Source organism: Babylonia areolata, chromosome 4, assembly GCF_041734735.1.
Source record: "Babylonia areolata isolate BAREFJ2019XMU chromosome 4, ASM4173473v1, whole genome shotgun sequence".
NCBI classification, from domain to species: domain Eukaryota; kingdom Metazoa; phylum Mollusca; class Gastropoda; order Neogastropoda; family Buccinidae; genus Babylonia; species Babylonia areolata.
Window position 1 is genome coordinate 18,946,297 of NC_134879.1, and position 16,465 is coordinate 18,962,761.

At 41.2% G+C, this 16,465-nt stretch overlaps 1 protein-coding gene across 2 annotated transcripts in view; it reads right to left on the minus strand.

Moving 5' to 3' along the window:
• Positions 1 to 4,393: 4,393 nt before the first annotated feature.
• The window catches only part of LOC143280919 (uncharacterized), a 56,126-nt gene continuing 44,054 nt past the window's right edge, over positions 4,394 to 16,465 (minus strand). For both annotated transcript variants that reach the window (XM_076585699.1, XM_076585698.1), the window contains 2 exons: positions 8,240 to 8,281; positions 4,394 to 6,995 (listed from right to left, as the gene is read on the minus strand). In XM_076585699.1, the coding sequence (XP_076441814.1) occupies positions 6,954 to 6,995; positions 8,240 to 8,281 (84 nt within the window). In that variant the 3' untranslated portion in view covers positions 4,394 to 6,953. The remainder of the gene's footprint in view (positions 6,996 to 8,239; positions 8,282 to 16,465) is intronic.

Here is a 16,465-nt window from a genome sequence, read left to right on the forward strand (position 1 = left end):
AATCTCACAGGAATATATAACCAAATCAATATCAGAAACATTTTATTGGCAACTGTTAAATCCCACAAATTATTGATTGACACCTACTGACAAAATTTTTAATTAAAAATTGGCAAATAGCCATAAATTCTTGGCAGCTTCATTTGTGTACAATTGGCACAACATTTGCACAGAATTAATCAACAGTCTGTTCACAGAGCTTGTCTGGAATCAAAAAACATGATTATAAATGTTGTGATCAAAAAGCAAAAAAGAATCTTTACAATTTCTTTTCCTGTGTCTTGTCCAATCCCTTCTGTTCTGATTATTTAAATTTACAGAGGCTATAGTTTATTCTTCGAAGTAAAATTTATTTCATAGGAAAAATCTAATCAATACAATGGATAATAGCTGGAATTTCTTAAAATCACTTCATAGTCTAAATGACTATAGAAAAACTAAATAAATAAAATAAAATTATAAAAAAAATTTCTCATAATGGTTGTAAAGTTATGATCATCACAATGTTCATCTCTTACAGTGTGGTTGATTCCCCAGCAGTTTTTTTGTTTTGTTTTTTTCAGTTATAGTATATAATGCAAAGAAATGGACAAAGATAAAAAAAACAAAGAAACAAACATGCACATGGAATATTGCTGTCTACTATTATAAAGTAACACACAAATGGAAGCATACAATAAAACATTCCACTCATTTGTTTTTGTCACCAGTGACATGAACCCATGCATGCATGCAAATAGAGATCTTGAACCTTTCCCTGAACAATTATATATGCTTGTGGACTGATGTTTACTCAATTAAAAATTGAATAAATCAACAGAATAGGGAGAGAAATACAAAAATGAAATAAGATTTTGCTGGAAGAATTTGGGGTTGATGTCATTCTACATCACTGTGACAACACTGAAGGGAAATATCACAAGTGACTGCAGATGCAAGAATTATCTTGATTCTTTAAATAAACACTTAAACTATCAGCTCCATTTTGCAGGGATGTTTTCCCACTATTAATGTGAACCCAAATTTGCTGTCCCGAAAGGAATCACTTGTGACTAAGAAAAATATATTCCCTACCTCCTTGTCAAAACAGGCTGCCCATTAGTACTGGATTTCCTTTTTTCATGTTCGTATGTCCACATACAACTCGATGAAATTAAACAGTGATGTTTTGTGGATTCTCAACAACAACAAAAAAAAAGTATTTAAAGAGGTTCAGAGGAATGGGATGAGGTGGAGGGTTTAAGAAAAAAAAAAAGGTGACCAACCACATGACATGACTCTCAACAAAGTGGATCTCAACCACACTATCTATTTAAAACAACAACAACAAAAAAACCTGTCGAACACAACTATACACCTTTTCAGCAGTTCAGTAGAACAAAAGTCTGACATACGCTTACACACACACACACAAAAGCAAAGTATGTACTGCCCCTATATTGTCTGCTTCAATTGAAGGATTTAAAAAAAATTAGGCATGAAGCAGAAAACAAAGCAACTCTGTGGACGGTTACACAAAATGGTGTGGTAGGTGCAATTTCCCTGTCTGGGTTAGACAATAATATAATTATTTTCAGCAAAAGTTCTCTCCACAGGCAAAAAACCAAACCAACTACTTACAAGGAAACAAACTTCGTACACACACACACAGAAATACTTATGTCCTCAGTATTCTTGGTAAACTAATCAGAGGGAAAAAAATACAGAGCATGGTGGTAATTCCCACTGTGGTCTACCTTGATTTTGTGAAGCATTGACACTATAATGAATGAAAATTTGTCGGTATTAAAAACTCAAAACATCAATCTAATACATGTTTTTTGCATAGATCTAGATGGATTTGATCCCATTACTTCTGCTCCTTAAGGGGTCAGCACGTCTCCAAGACATTTAGGAACGCCACTCAGTTTCAGTTTCTCAAGGAGGCGTCGCTGTGCTTGGATAAATCTTTTTCACTACACAACATCTAGGCAGATGCCTGACCAGCAGCATAACCCAGTACACTTAGGCATTGATTGTATTTGTATGCATCTTTTTGTACCTGAGTGGATTTCTTCAAACTGAATTTTATCAGTGGACAACACTCATCGCCATAGGTTCTTTTTCAGTGCGCCAAGTGCATGCTGCACACTGGACTTAAGTTTACCATCTCATATGAATGACTAGACCCCGAGTTCCATTTTCCAGTAAAACCTGGGGGAAAGGACAAGAGTTGGATTTGAACCCAGACCCTTCTCGGACTCTGTATTGGCAGACAAGCATCTCAAATATGTTTGTATTTAACACTATACTTTTCTGAGCATAACCTCAAATATGCAATTTCAGTGCCAGAAGCACAGATTACAGGATGTACTCTTGCCATGTTGCATTCAATACAATAATGCGAAGGATATAAATCATGAAAACAGAGTCCATTCCTGCACAACTACTACCACCTGATTCTTTCTTCATGACTCACAGACCATCTTGAATTCAACCAGCATTTCATAAACTGCAAAAACTTTTTCCCCCTCCAAAAGTGTAAGGGAGACATGCTGAAAATCATCATGTACATCCCCACCAATACCCATCACTTACTGATTTCCTTGGTTTCCATTTCTCCATGAAAGCAACATTTTTATCCAAAATCTCAGCTCAGAGTGTTCTATGGGGGGGGAAAAAAAGAAGAAGAAGAAAAAAAAATGGTATTTACAAAATGAAATACTGATTTGTATGAAAGTAGCTTCCAAGATCACCAGCCTGTGTAAAATGCTTGGAAAACTATAATTCATTTGAGACAAAATCCAGGAAGGAAAATCTTAATCAGCCATATCATTTCCTGAACAAAACACATTCAGATGGGAAAATCCTATTAAATGTCCTGCAGAATCTGGTTTCAGTTTCAAGGAGGCATCAAAGCGTACAGACAGATCCATAGTAGCTAAACACATCTGCTTAAAAAAAAAAAAAAAAAATTTAAATAGAGGGAGCAGATCCCAGGCCTTATGAGCCTACCCTTCATGTTCTTGCCACTTCCTGTTGCTGCTTTCAGGGAGGTGCAAATAAAGATACAGAGCCCCCCCCCCCCCCCACACACACACCCCTCCCTCGGTACAATGTGCAGATTACCAGCACCTTTCACTGTTTAGGAAACTGACAAGCCAGTGTAGTGAAGACCACTTTTTGACCCACAAAACAGCAGCTCCACGTACCACTGAACAGGCTGGATTCTTATTCCACGCAAAAAATATTCGTCTCGCACATTCCTGATCATGGTTGATCAATGCTGGCAGCTTTTTTTCTTTTCTTTTTTTGGTGGGGGGTGGGCAGGGGTAGGCTTTGCTTCACAACCCATTACTTCAACTAAAGTGGTATTTAGAATAATACAATAAGCTAGTTACATAGTCTGTATGACTGTGTGGATAGAATGCGTCACTTCAGGTGGCCAACAGCACACAACACTCCATTCTGCAGGCAAAGTGGAAGAGCTACAACATTATTTTTGATAACTAGAGCTCGATGAAATAAGATGGAAGAACTCTGGGCAAAACCACTACAGGAGAAAAAGCCTAGTAATTTGGGAGAGATGGCTGCATCAATGAACATACCAACGACTACTGACAACAGCTATGACATATCACAACTACACAACAGTATTTTCTCACTTGGATGCACACACCGCATGTGAAAAGGAAACAAATATATATGTACTCAGAAATGATACATGTTGCAGTACAATTACAAGAGTGATTAAATGAGTCTTTCACATTATTTATAATTCACAATCTATCAGAGTATACAGCTAATACATAACACAAACAAAAACAAAACTACATGTACTTAAGTGCACACATACCCATCCACACTTATGCATGCACACACACACACACACACACACACAGGTGACACTGCCTCCATTATGGAATTCAGACTTAACGTGGCATTTTTAAAAAGGTATCTTAAAAATGCAGAAGTAGGATGAGAAAAATTAACTGAAAATGGTGGAAAAGGAGAAAGGTTACATAATCTGAGACTGAAATACATGTCAACACATTTTCAATCTCTTGACATGATAATTCAAAAAACTGAGGGACACTGACACATAGCTAACTGTATTATACCACTGCTTTTGTAGAAATAAGATTGAACAGAAAAAAAAATCGGTTTCCTAAAATCTTCACTTCAGAACATTACTTTTCCTCTCCACTCTGAGAAAAAACAAACAAAAAAACCCAAAAAACAAAAACGAAGCACTGATTTTGAATACACATTTTGTCTGCATCCAGTCTTCATTTAAAAAATAAATCTGCATTCAATCTTGATTTAAAAAATAAATTAATACACACACACATACACACAGAAAATAAAGAAAATCTTGTCAATACTTATGCATTTCCATCCCCCAACCCCTCAGTTCTTTTTTTTTTTTTTTTTTTTTTTAATCAGAAACAACTTACAAATGTACACACACAACCTCTGCCTCTTCCCCCAACCAACTTCTCAACCACACACACAGTGAAGAGGGGGGTAAAAGTCTTCAATGTCCAAAGCATATAAAACAGCAGTATCGTGCACAACCCTGACCAAAAAAAAAAATTCCTTTTTAATACAAAAATCAAAAAAACAACAAACAAAAAAAAAATTTCAGGTGACAAGAGGTAATATTGTTTCGAAATACTTTTCACTTCACACTCAGAACAAAAAAAACCCAAACAAATTATACACTGCCCCCTCTCCCTCCAAAAAACTGCTAACATGTACACCTGAAAGTGTCCAATGTGCATGACCTGTGATTCTATTAGTGTTACACAAACAATGCACACAGCACATGCAAAATTGCAAGGGAGAAGACATGACATCATTATGATCAGCAGGTGACCAGCTTGTGAAGACATGAATGATTCAGCATTGCCAAACACACATCATCAACCAACACACACCTTCGAGCTTTAGTGTATTATTCATACTGGTAAATAAATATACAAAAATTAAAACAATCCAATGCAGCTTATTGAGGGAAGGTGGAGTATTTGACTCCAACACTCAAGACATTCAGCCATTAAAGAAAGAAAAAAATCAGTTTGCACATACCTAAAATACACCAAAAATTGTTTCCATTTTTAGAAATTAACAAAATTAACTAATAAAAAAAAAAAAAAAAAGGGTATGTTAATGAAGGGGAATATTCTAATTCCTGGGAAGATGAGAAAATGTTATAATACATCAGCCAATATATCTACAGCCAAATTCATTTCAGTCAGTATATGTTTGAACACAAGCACAACTCAAAAAGAGGCTATTAAATTAATGGGGGAAAAAAAAAAGAATTTCATATGCCAAGTGAAAAAAGTGACATTTTTTCCCCCCTTTTAAATAAAAATCCACTATCTGATTCAGCTTCATATCCTTTTATTCTCTTTCGAAGTATCGTTTCTCTCACACAGGTACATTTTTGTACTCAAATGCTACCTAACCTGAACCTACAATACCATATGTCCATCAGGCGCATGTCCATCAAATTAACACCTGTCAATGCCATGGACTGTACTCAAAACCTCTGCTCCCTCCCAACATCCTCAGTCTCATTCAAGTGCACACACACACACACATCCACACTTGTCAACTCATGCTCCTATTTTCTTATCCCCCCCCCCCTCCCCCTGCCCCCCTTTCCAAAAATCCATAGCTCATTTATCTCCCTGTGGCTTTATGGCCTTTCTGGGCTGATGACACTGTCAGAAAATATGTTGTTTCACACCCAAATCAGGAAGAAATTGACATGGATCTAAATCATAACTCTACTTCACTGAAGTACTCGTCTCTGTTGCCGTCTTTAATCAAGGTCCTTCAACAATCTTCTTTCAATGCGTCGTAATCTCTGTAGTCAACTTGACAGAGAAGTTAAATCGGCTTGCTGTGCTAAGCTGTTAAGCACTACAGTGTTGTGGTCACCAATGTTCGATGTCAACACCAGTTAAAGAAGAGGGAGGCATGGAGACTGTCTCCACCTATTCAACTACACTCCTTCCAAGAGCAATCAACAAGTTCACATCCCAATTTTCTGGGATCTTTCCTCACTCTCTTGATGCTGGACAATCAAGAATCCCTGTATCCCAATTTTGTTTCATCTTTCCAGTGAATGTCGCACCCAGAATGTCCAGTCATTGCATGAGCCCTGAGACTGTGTTTACCCAATCCAAAACAGGGAGGTGGGGGGGATGGACACCAAAACCTAGAACACCAAGAAATGTGGACTGATATTGACTTTATTATATATACAAATGTGTATACATACACAGATATTTTACACATTTATCTATTCTAGGGAAGAAAAACAGGGAAATATACAACTGTTAAAAGTGATTTGTGTAATATTTTCTAAATATTCATGTATGATTTTAAAAGGAAAAGCAAGTAAAATGATGTCAAGGTGACCAGCACAATACTGCCATATCAGACCAATCAAGGAAGAGGATAAAGAAATGAAAATGCAAAAAATTGCCCAGTTAAAAAAAAAAAAAGATGACTCTCCCACACACTTGCAGACTTGTATACAATCATCCAGATATAAAGCTTTTTTGGGGGTGTGGGGGGTAGGATGAATGGGGCGGGGAAAAGAAGAATAAAGTTTTTGAAGTGCAGTCCTAATCATCCAACCACTGATGTCCAACCATTCAAAAGTTCTTCATTTCGTTCAGTCAGTCCCCCCACCCCCTTTCGGTCTTTCTCCTGAACAAGCATCCATCCAGTGGGCATCCAAATGATATGCAGTCCAGTTTCTTGCAGATCTCTGCTGGGTTAGAAGTGGACTGACAGGGATGGGGGGTTTGGGGGAGTGTATGCACACTGTTGAGATACAACAACAACAACAACATGCGTGATGAGCTGCACTTGTGAAGACGAATGCACCCCCTTTGACACGGCGACTGAATGGAGAGTTGGTAGTCGTCTGTCTGCTCATGGGTCTTGCTCTATTATAATGTTTTCGCCTTCTTCAGCAGCTCGTCCACAAATTTCTGCAATCACACAGCAATCGATGAATAAACATGAGGCAAAATGTTGAGATTGAGACTGCTATACCAGAAGACTATCTGAGTCTAATGCAAAACTAAATGCGCTGCGACAACAAACTGCATCCATGTGAAGCACAAGAAAACAGAATTCAGAAAAGGAGAAGTGTTGTTGTTGTTGAGGTTGTTGTTGTGTAAGACTAAGAGACAAAGAAGAGAGAGAAAGCACAAGAGACCAAAAGAGTGACTGAAGCTGGAGTGTATGCGGGGGAAAGGGGAAGCGAAGGAAGGGAAATCAGACACCAGATCACAGTCACATGTACAAAATGGAAGTTATTTTCAAAATAGAACCTGTGCTCACTGCTTTTGTTTCAATGCACAGTGCTTTCGTGTGACATGATCCTTCTCAATTTAAGCTTCTCACATGCCATTCTGACAAATACAAATTATTTTAAGATTTCTCATTTGTGGCAAGTGTCTGAAGAGAGAGAGAGAAGAGAGTTGAATGCTGGTTGCATTGTATAAAGATTATTTCTGTGAGTGGTGGCAGAGGAAACCAGTATACTGATTTTTTTTCCTTCCATCTTCTGAAGTTTAGGAGATTTGACTTAATTATGATTACAAGCATGATTTTTCCATTAAAAATTTGTTTTCTTAGCATTCAACACAGCAAAATGTGTCTGCAGCAAAAGGATCAAACAATGATTTTATCTAAAATAATCTTTTTTTTTTTTAAGAAAGAATGAATGAAAAGAAAAGGAATTAGCCCCATGCCAGTCTGTTCCAGTAATCGTCAGCCAGCTAATTACTCCGTAAATCTCAACCAGCTCTAAAGCAAGCAGTAAAAAATGAAAAGCACCTGAAAAAACGGAACTAGCAATTTCCTATGGCAGTAGCTGTGCTGCATTGTGATGCCTGCTAGCAGCAGGTAGTAATGACATGATGGAGGTGGAATTGGGAAGTGTCAAAGAGGATAAAAAAAAACACCCTGTTATGGTGCTATTGCATGTGAAAACGTGGTGGTTGCTGGTATGGGCTGTGTGATAATCAATATGTTGATCACTGTTCAATGTGAAGTGTGGTGAGTCAAGAAAAATCATTTCAGAATTACAGCTGTATGAAATCCAATATTGCAAATGATTACTGTTAAGTATTATCAAAGTATGCTGAGTCCAGAAAAAAATTATTTCTCAAAAATTCTGTTTACCACACACATGAACAGCAGTGACGACAATAAAAGTCATACTCACATGGACCTCCTCTTGTGATTCTTTGGCACTGGCGAGCTGCTCCTGCAACACACACACCATAACACTGTGTCAAAAGGGAAACTGACAGGCTACTGGGCTATCGCTCTCTCTCTCTCTCTCTCTTCTCTCTCTCTCTCACAGACACACACACACACACAATCATCCCTGCACATGAGTTATACCACGATAAATAAACCATAACATCCACAAACCTCAGAGACAAATATCAACATGCAGCAAAGGCAGGCATTAATTTAAACCATGAGGTCTGTAACATGTGTTGACATTGCTAATTCCACCCAACAGCCCTCACTTTCAAACTGACATCTCTTTGTTTGACTTTCCTGTTCCAACCACACTCACATACCTCCAGGAAACCTTTCGCACCATACAGTGAAGAACAATGCCAAGGTTAATGAATTCTGTCAGTAAGTGGCCATTCAATGGTTGAGGCACCCACCCACCAAGAGTCAAGACCCAAGTTTATAGTCTTTGCAAGACTCAGGAGAGAGTGAGTGAGAAGGGGGACACACACACTCATACACAGAGACCCCCCCCCCCCCAAACACACACACACACACGAGTCACATGCCGCTCTTCAACACAATATGGAGGGTGATCAGGGTGCAAGTCATACAGATGAGATGACAAAATTTTGGACCTGTGAGTATTGTGCACCAAGTTGCACTCAAAGGAATCAATAACAAAAAAAGAGATGCCACTGGCCAGCTTCTGAAGAGAAATCCATGTTTACAGAAAAACCAACAAATATACAAGAAGAGGAAGGGGCGTGGGGGGCGCAAAAAAGATGGCATACCTGCACAACCCTCTTACAAATGAGAGCACATGAATTTTACCAGAAATTTACATCACAAAAAAGTAAATCAATGCAACAGGATACAGTACAAAATGATACATGATGATGATCAGCAAACATTCACAAACACTCCCAAAACATGGCCAAAACACATCTTGCAATGGAACAATTACGTTGCAGGCTCAGTTCCCTATGGACAGCTGGCACAAGGACTAACAGAATGAGGCTGTGTCAGTGTGTGTGAGGGATATGGGATGAGCCACATGTGGGTGATACGAAGCTGAAAAGTAAAACAGGCAGCACAAAAAACAAAACATATTTTCTGGATCAGTGGATGCATAACAATGTGAGTAGCAGACAAATGGAGAAAGATGGCTTCACTTTTTTGCTTGTCAACATGAAGGGAAGTCCCTGTTACATACCCCAAACCCTGTTGGGCATGTGTTAAATAAATCATAAACACCCCTTTGCATAACCTGCTGAAAGTCAGCTTTTCTTTTCTTGTTTATCTACATTATCTTTTTTTTCTTTCTTTTTTTCCTTTTTTTTACACGAATCCAATAGTTTTGAATATGATTGTGAATAAGGTTGTGATTGTGAGATAATGTGCACTCCCTGGCCTCACAAACTTACAACAACAAACAACTCCCTCACCTCTCCCCATGGGCCTCCCCGGTCGCTGACATTTGCTGTACTGTGCCCTTCATACCACAGGAGTGGCTGAGAGCTTACACTGACTGACAGCTTATTGTCACTCAGCTCAACACAACGGTACACATTTCTGGAGAGATTTTATAAGATACTAGCAAGACACCACGCACACAGTGTGTGTGTGTGTGTGTGTGTGTGTGTGTTCGGGCACAGAGAATGAGTGTGTGTCTGCATGCATGTGTATGTGCATAATGTGTATTGGTCATGTTGAATGTGTGTTTATGTCTCCAAGTGCCAAAGTCTCTTTGTCTGTCTGGTAAGCAAGTGGGTAACCATAGGTGCAGAGGGCAAAGGGTTCAGGCAGAGTACATAGTGCAGCCAAGAGGTTGCAACACAGACAGGTAATTGTCTTCCCCACAAAAGCCAGAAGCCTAAGCATCACAGACTCCCCAAGAGAGGGATAGGTTATCTTGGCAGGATGGGGGGAGACCATGTACCAGGCCTGGCAGCTAACACCACAAACCCACACCACACTCGTGCACCCTCCCACCCCTCTCCACACACAGAGTCTGGGAACCACCCCACCCCTCTGTACAAACAAAAGCTCTCTGATATAGGTGACCTGTAGCAGCTACAATACACCCCAACAACACACACACAGCACAATGGTTCATGAATAAGCAAGTGAAAATCCCTGTGCTTAGACATAATAGCATTAGCCTGTTCTTTCTTCCACAACACAGATGACCTTTTCTCTTATTGCTCGCTCTCTGTCTGAACGCCAGGCCTCATTTTTTTTCTTCTCTTTTTCCTTCCATCCAGATATTTTTCAAAGCCTTTGGGGAGCAATCACACATCGTGCTTTTGACTTGAAATCTCATTCTTTGACTGCAGTTGCAGAACTCCTTGCTTCCTAGCCTACTGCCATCGCTGATCATCTTTCTGTGGAAAACTGAACATTTTCTCTTTTTTCCTTTCTCGTGAATCTTGTTTTTAAAATGGAACATGCAAATAGGAATCAGTTAATAAATGTTGATTTTATGTTACTTGATGACGTCACTGTGGCAACTGTCAGACTCCGTGTCAAGAGATCAAAGACCTGCATCCATCAAGCTTCCATTCCAAATGGATATCAATACTGCAGTAAACAGGACTGGACAGGCCAGTATCGGATTCTCTCTCCCCCACCCTTCTCACACACACACACACACACACACACACGTCATGTACCCACACTCCCTGCGAAACGAGATAAACGTGCGAGTGTGTGGTGTGTGTGTGTGTGTGTGTGTGGTGTGTGTGTGTGTGTGTGTGTGTGGTGTGTGTGTGGTGTGTGTGTGTGTGTGTGTGTGTGTGTGTGTGAAAAGTGCATTCTGTGGTCATGTGCATATGTCTGTCTTTACAATTCAACAAAAGCACACCAATTACAATAACGAAGCAACAGGACTTTTGAACACATTCTTTTAAAGAAACCATACGCTCACCACAATTCTGTTCACACGCGCTCTTCTATATGTGTTTATTCAGTGTTGTGCGTCAAGTAGTAAAATGGGTCATAACGTTTGTGTTTACATATCATCATAAATTTTCTTTCTCTGCTGCTATTTATACTTCCAAAAATGCAGATGCAACAACAACACTGTCAACCCGATCCAAGTAATACAGCCCCGCTTTTCAATATCACAAGTTAAACAGGCTCGCTCTAAAACACATCCGTCAAACCCCCACTCCAACCCCTTTCTCCCCCATACAAAAATCGATAGGCCAGACCAGACCAGGAAGAGGATTGGCGTGGCTTACTTGAGTGCAACGAAATTGCCTTGCCACGTTGAGAGCTCCCATTCCGAGAACCCCTCCGGAGATTCACACCGAGAAAGAAGAATCCTCTCTCCGCTATACATACCCCAACCCTTTTCTCTTTTACCATGAGATTCTCCATATACAGGGAGTGGAGAGAGAGAGAGAGAGAGAGAGAGAGAGAGAGAGACAGACAGACAGACAGAGTGAAAGAGAAAGAGAGAGAAATGAGGACTGAATATTCGTGTGCGCTTCGGTTTTGTGTTTTTTTCTTTTCGGTTCTTTCTTTGTTTTACACTCACAAGTTCAAACAGAGATAACTGTGCATTTGTGTGTGTGTGTGTGTGTGTGTGTGTGTGTGTGTGACAGAAATAGTAGTCAACAATAACATAGAGAAAAAAAATCTTTAAAAAATAAAGGTGGGCGCGGGCGGGTGTGGGGGGGCCGGGGGGGGGGGGGGGGGGGAAGGCTGTGTGTGTGGGGGGGGGGGGGGGGGGGGAGGAAAGAAATGAGGGACGTCAGTCTTAAAAAAAAAAACACACACACCAAAAAAACAAAAAAACATTCGTCACTGCAACAGCAAAGGACCAATCCTGTAGGCAGGCGGTATGGGTGCATCGACTTGCCGGAAAACACGCCACTTCCTCGTTGATCTGGTCATGAGGCAAAACGAGAGGAGGGGAGGAGGAGAGAAACGGGAGAAGAGTACATGACGGGGGGGAACGAAAGAAAAAAAGGAGGGCGTTGTGTAGAAGGGCGGGAAGGAGAAGAAGGGGTTGAACGAGCGAGTGAGCGAACGAGAGGAGGGAGAACATACAGACACGTTGAAAAGTCTGTAACATTTGCACGCTTCTCACTGATTGTAACATAAAGATGTATATAAGGATCTCATTCCTTGACAGTACAAATACAGGCTATAAGGACATTTGCACGCGTCTCATTAATATTACTAGAACATTTGCGCGCGTCTTATTATCGGACAGTAGCAATAAATAAGGAAATTCATATGGGTTTTATTACTGAGACAGTCAGCAGAAATATCTGATGACGTCTGTATGGGTCTTAATACCGGATAGTCTCTCAGTCTACACTGATCGAACGTGCCATTACTACTACTACCCACGTTAACGATTTTCTTTAGTACTTTACACACAAGCGACAGGCCAGCTAGCCAGCCAATCTTCATGTCAATCGAAGGCAGACTGAGCGATCGACCAATGGGGGGTGGATGGAGACCGATGAAGCTGGCCAGAACCTCGTTATAAAAAAGCTGGGCCCACGCATCGAACGGCCGACCCAGATCCCCCCTCCCTCCCAATCCCCACCCCGCGTGATATATTTTTCCTGGGCACTTCTTGCAGCGCACGTCTAGAAATACGATTATCATGTCAGTAGCAACACACACACACACAGACGACGATATCATTCTTTTTCGCATCTGACATAAGCACTTTCAGGGCCAAAAATAAAATTAATATTTGGACCACAAATCCAGTATACCCCGAATTCTTATCAAAGACTAAATCGAACTATTTTCTTCTTCTTTTTTTTTTTTTTTTTTTAAACTATCCTACTCCGACTCATTCAAATCCTCTCATTCCAATTTGATTGAGTCTCCACTATTATTTATGTGTTTACTTTCAAAACTCTGTGTGTGTGTGTGTGTGTGTGTGTGTGTGTGTGTGTGTGGCGCGCGCGCGCGCGCTGTAAGGTGGATTGAGACAGGACTGCTACCACCAACAGTGCTAGATTTCTTTGAGGCCTGAAAGTCCCCTGCTGGGAAATAAAATTATGCAGAACAGCTGCAATGATAAAGTGCGCGCGTGGAAGAGAGAGAGAGAGAGAGAGAGAGAGAGAGAGAGAAAACAGACAGACAGACAGACAGAAACAGACAGACGGAGAGGTGCACAACTTGCAATGACGTGAACGCGCCCTCGCCCTCCTAGCGAGTGTGTGACAACACAAAAATAAACAAATTAAATAAGATTAGGAGACAAAATCGCAGAGCGCAGTAGCGGGTCTCTGAGAGTAGTAGTAGCGCTAGCATGTAGGACATCCACCAGTCAAATCAATGTGTTGCCTCCACTGAGATAACCGTGCCTGGTAGTGCACGTGTCGTGCTGGAGATTTACATCTGATAATTTAGGAGGGGGTCAGGTGCAGGGTGGTGGGAAGACGGAGGAGCAGGATGTAAGGTAGTTGTAGTGGTGCTGGTAGCGGCGGGGACGATAGAGAATTAAGACAAGAGGGGGACCTCTGGAGGAGAATTTAAAGTGGCCGGAAATGCAGGTCACAGACAAATTTACGATGCAGGCAGGTGCTTGAATTCTTTTTTTTCTTTTTTGTCCCCCACCCCCTCCACCCAACCCCCCTGGATAGTCGACTGGTAGAAGAGTGCGCTCGCGCGCATGCATGTGTGTGTATACACAACTTGCAATACATACGTCTGCGTGCGTGCGTGCGTGCGTGTGTGTGTGTTTGAAGCCGGAAGAAGTAAGAAGGGCGTAGCAACTGGGTGACTTAATGTGACCCCCCTCTCCACGTTGTTGGCTGGGCTCATGTGAAATTAACCATGCGGGGACCCTGCTATCCTGTGGGTGCCGTTGTGTGTGGCTCGTATCCCCTCTAACACAAGCTAAATCCGAGCTAATATACCTACTGGAATGAAAAAAAAACCATATATACTTTGTGTGTGTGTGTTTCGTGCGCGCGCTACATTTGTATATGACTCTTATCTGTGACGCAAAAACGAATAAATAATTTATATGAACCTCTCCCTCACACAGAGACACACAGACACACACACACGTGGATAATCCCTTCTCTCCACGTATCAACCGCATATTTATTCGCGAACATTTATCGACTCATTTGGAATGAACTATCACCATTGCAAAAATGAATATCCATTTTAAACCCGTTTAATCGAATCCTAACGTCACAGGGTAAACAAAATGCAAAACTGGGAGGGAGAGAGAGAGAGAGAGAGATAGATAGAGAGAGAGAGAGACACAGAGAGACACAGAGAGACAGAGAGAGAAGTAAATACCAAACAGCGTCTCAGCTGTTGTTGTTGTTGCACAGTTTTGGGGCCAAACGGGTTTTATCGATTTTCCACCCCGTAACCAGTACAGAGACCGCGCATTAACCAGACAGAAGTAAAACACACGCACTAACAGCGCAAAGAAAGGCAGAGTATAATACATTCATCCTGTACTTTTTGTTGCTGTTGGCAAAACAAACATACCATGAAGATAGTGACAATGATCACAATCACGACCAATCACATCTTGCCAATTTTGCCTGTTACTTCCACGAGTCAAATCTCACATACGCACGCTGACACGACAGCAACGTTTTTATAGACGATACGTCAAAACTACTTCTGTGTGTGTGTGTGTGTGTGTGTGTGTGTGGGCGCGCGCGCTCAGTCGCATTTACTATATTGTGTGACAAAAGCCTTTTCCATGAACTAAGCATGCTGTGCACAGCTGTTCAGGTCATTTTTTCTTTTGTTGGGTGTTCCAGATGGCTTTACGGAGGATCGAAAGACGTGGGTGTAGACAGGACCCCAGTACACATACACTTTGGATTGTAGCTTCATTACAGGGAAAATATATTTCTTTTAAGAAGACAGGCAAATTCTTGATAGCTCACGTGTGATTTCTTCTGTTCAATCTTTTTTTTCCTCTTTTTTTTTTTTTAAGTAAAAGGCAATTTTTTTTTTTAATGGGGGATGGGAGATAAGCATAGATGAAGGGTACACACACACACACACACAATCGCGCGCGCGACTGGAGTTCTCGAAGTCAATTTCGCGTCTTCCCTAAAAAAAACAAAAAAACAAAACAAAAAAAAACAAGCAGTTTGTTCTTATTTACTTTTACTGGGGGTGTAAACGAGATGGTGTGTGTGTGTGTGCTTGTCGAGGTGGGTTGGTGGGGTGACGGCGAAAGAAAGAGAGAGAGAGGGGGGAGGGGAGGCGAGGCTGGGGGATGAGACTAAGTTGTTTGCTCTGCGATTAAGTAGAGCTGACAAATGAAACATTGTGGATGCTTGTGTTGGTTTTTCCTCTGGCACTGCACCTTGATAGCTTTGTGCTTTGTGTTGTTTGAGGTGTGTGTGTGTGAGTGTGTGTGTGTGTGTGTGTGTGTGTGTGTGAATCTGTATCCACGTGCTCCCTAAAAGCTTAATTTTTTTAGACTTGTTTTTTTTGGTGTGTGTGTGTGTGTGTGTGTGTGTGTGTGTGTGTGTGTGTGTGTGTCCCCCCCCCTCCCCCTTTATCAATTCAAATCAAGTCGAAACTGGCGGAAGCCACTCTCAACCCCCAACCCCACCCCCTGCCTAGCCACTAATAACCACCACCACCCTCCACATCCCTTCCCCTTCAACACGCGTAGACCTCCTGAACTGCATGGCAAGCGAGAGCGATTAAAATGGTTTTATAATTAATATCGTTATTCAGTTTCCGAATGATTTATAAAAAAAAATTAAATCAAGGCAATGTCATGGTCTCATGGACATGATAGATACCTCCCTCCTCCTCCCCTCCTCCAACACTGCCACAAACGCGACAGCAAACCTGTTTCAAAGTTCTTTTACCGGTTGACCGAGTTCACAAGTTGTTGACGACATTGTGGAATCGCGTCACTTGCACCACATGCGTGCATGTGTACTGAATGTGTGCTTGTGTGTGTGTGTGTGTGTGTGTCTGTGTGTGTGTGAAAACTGTATGTGTGTGTGTGTGTGTGTGTGTGTGTGTGTGTGTGTGCGAAAGCATATTTGCAGGCATGTTAGTATGCACACTCGCGCGTATCTAGGACGACCGCGAACCAACACAAACGCCATAAGCAATCAATCAAGAAAGTATCCATGCAAGAATGTCGGAATAAACGCAAGACAAAAGACCAAGCGCGAACACACACACACACACACAAACCCACACACGCGCCACACGCACA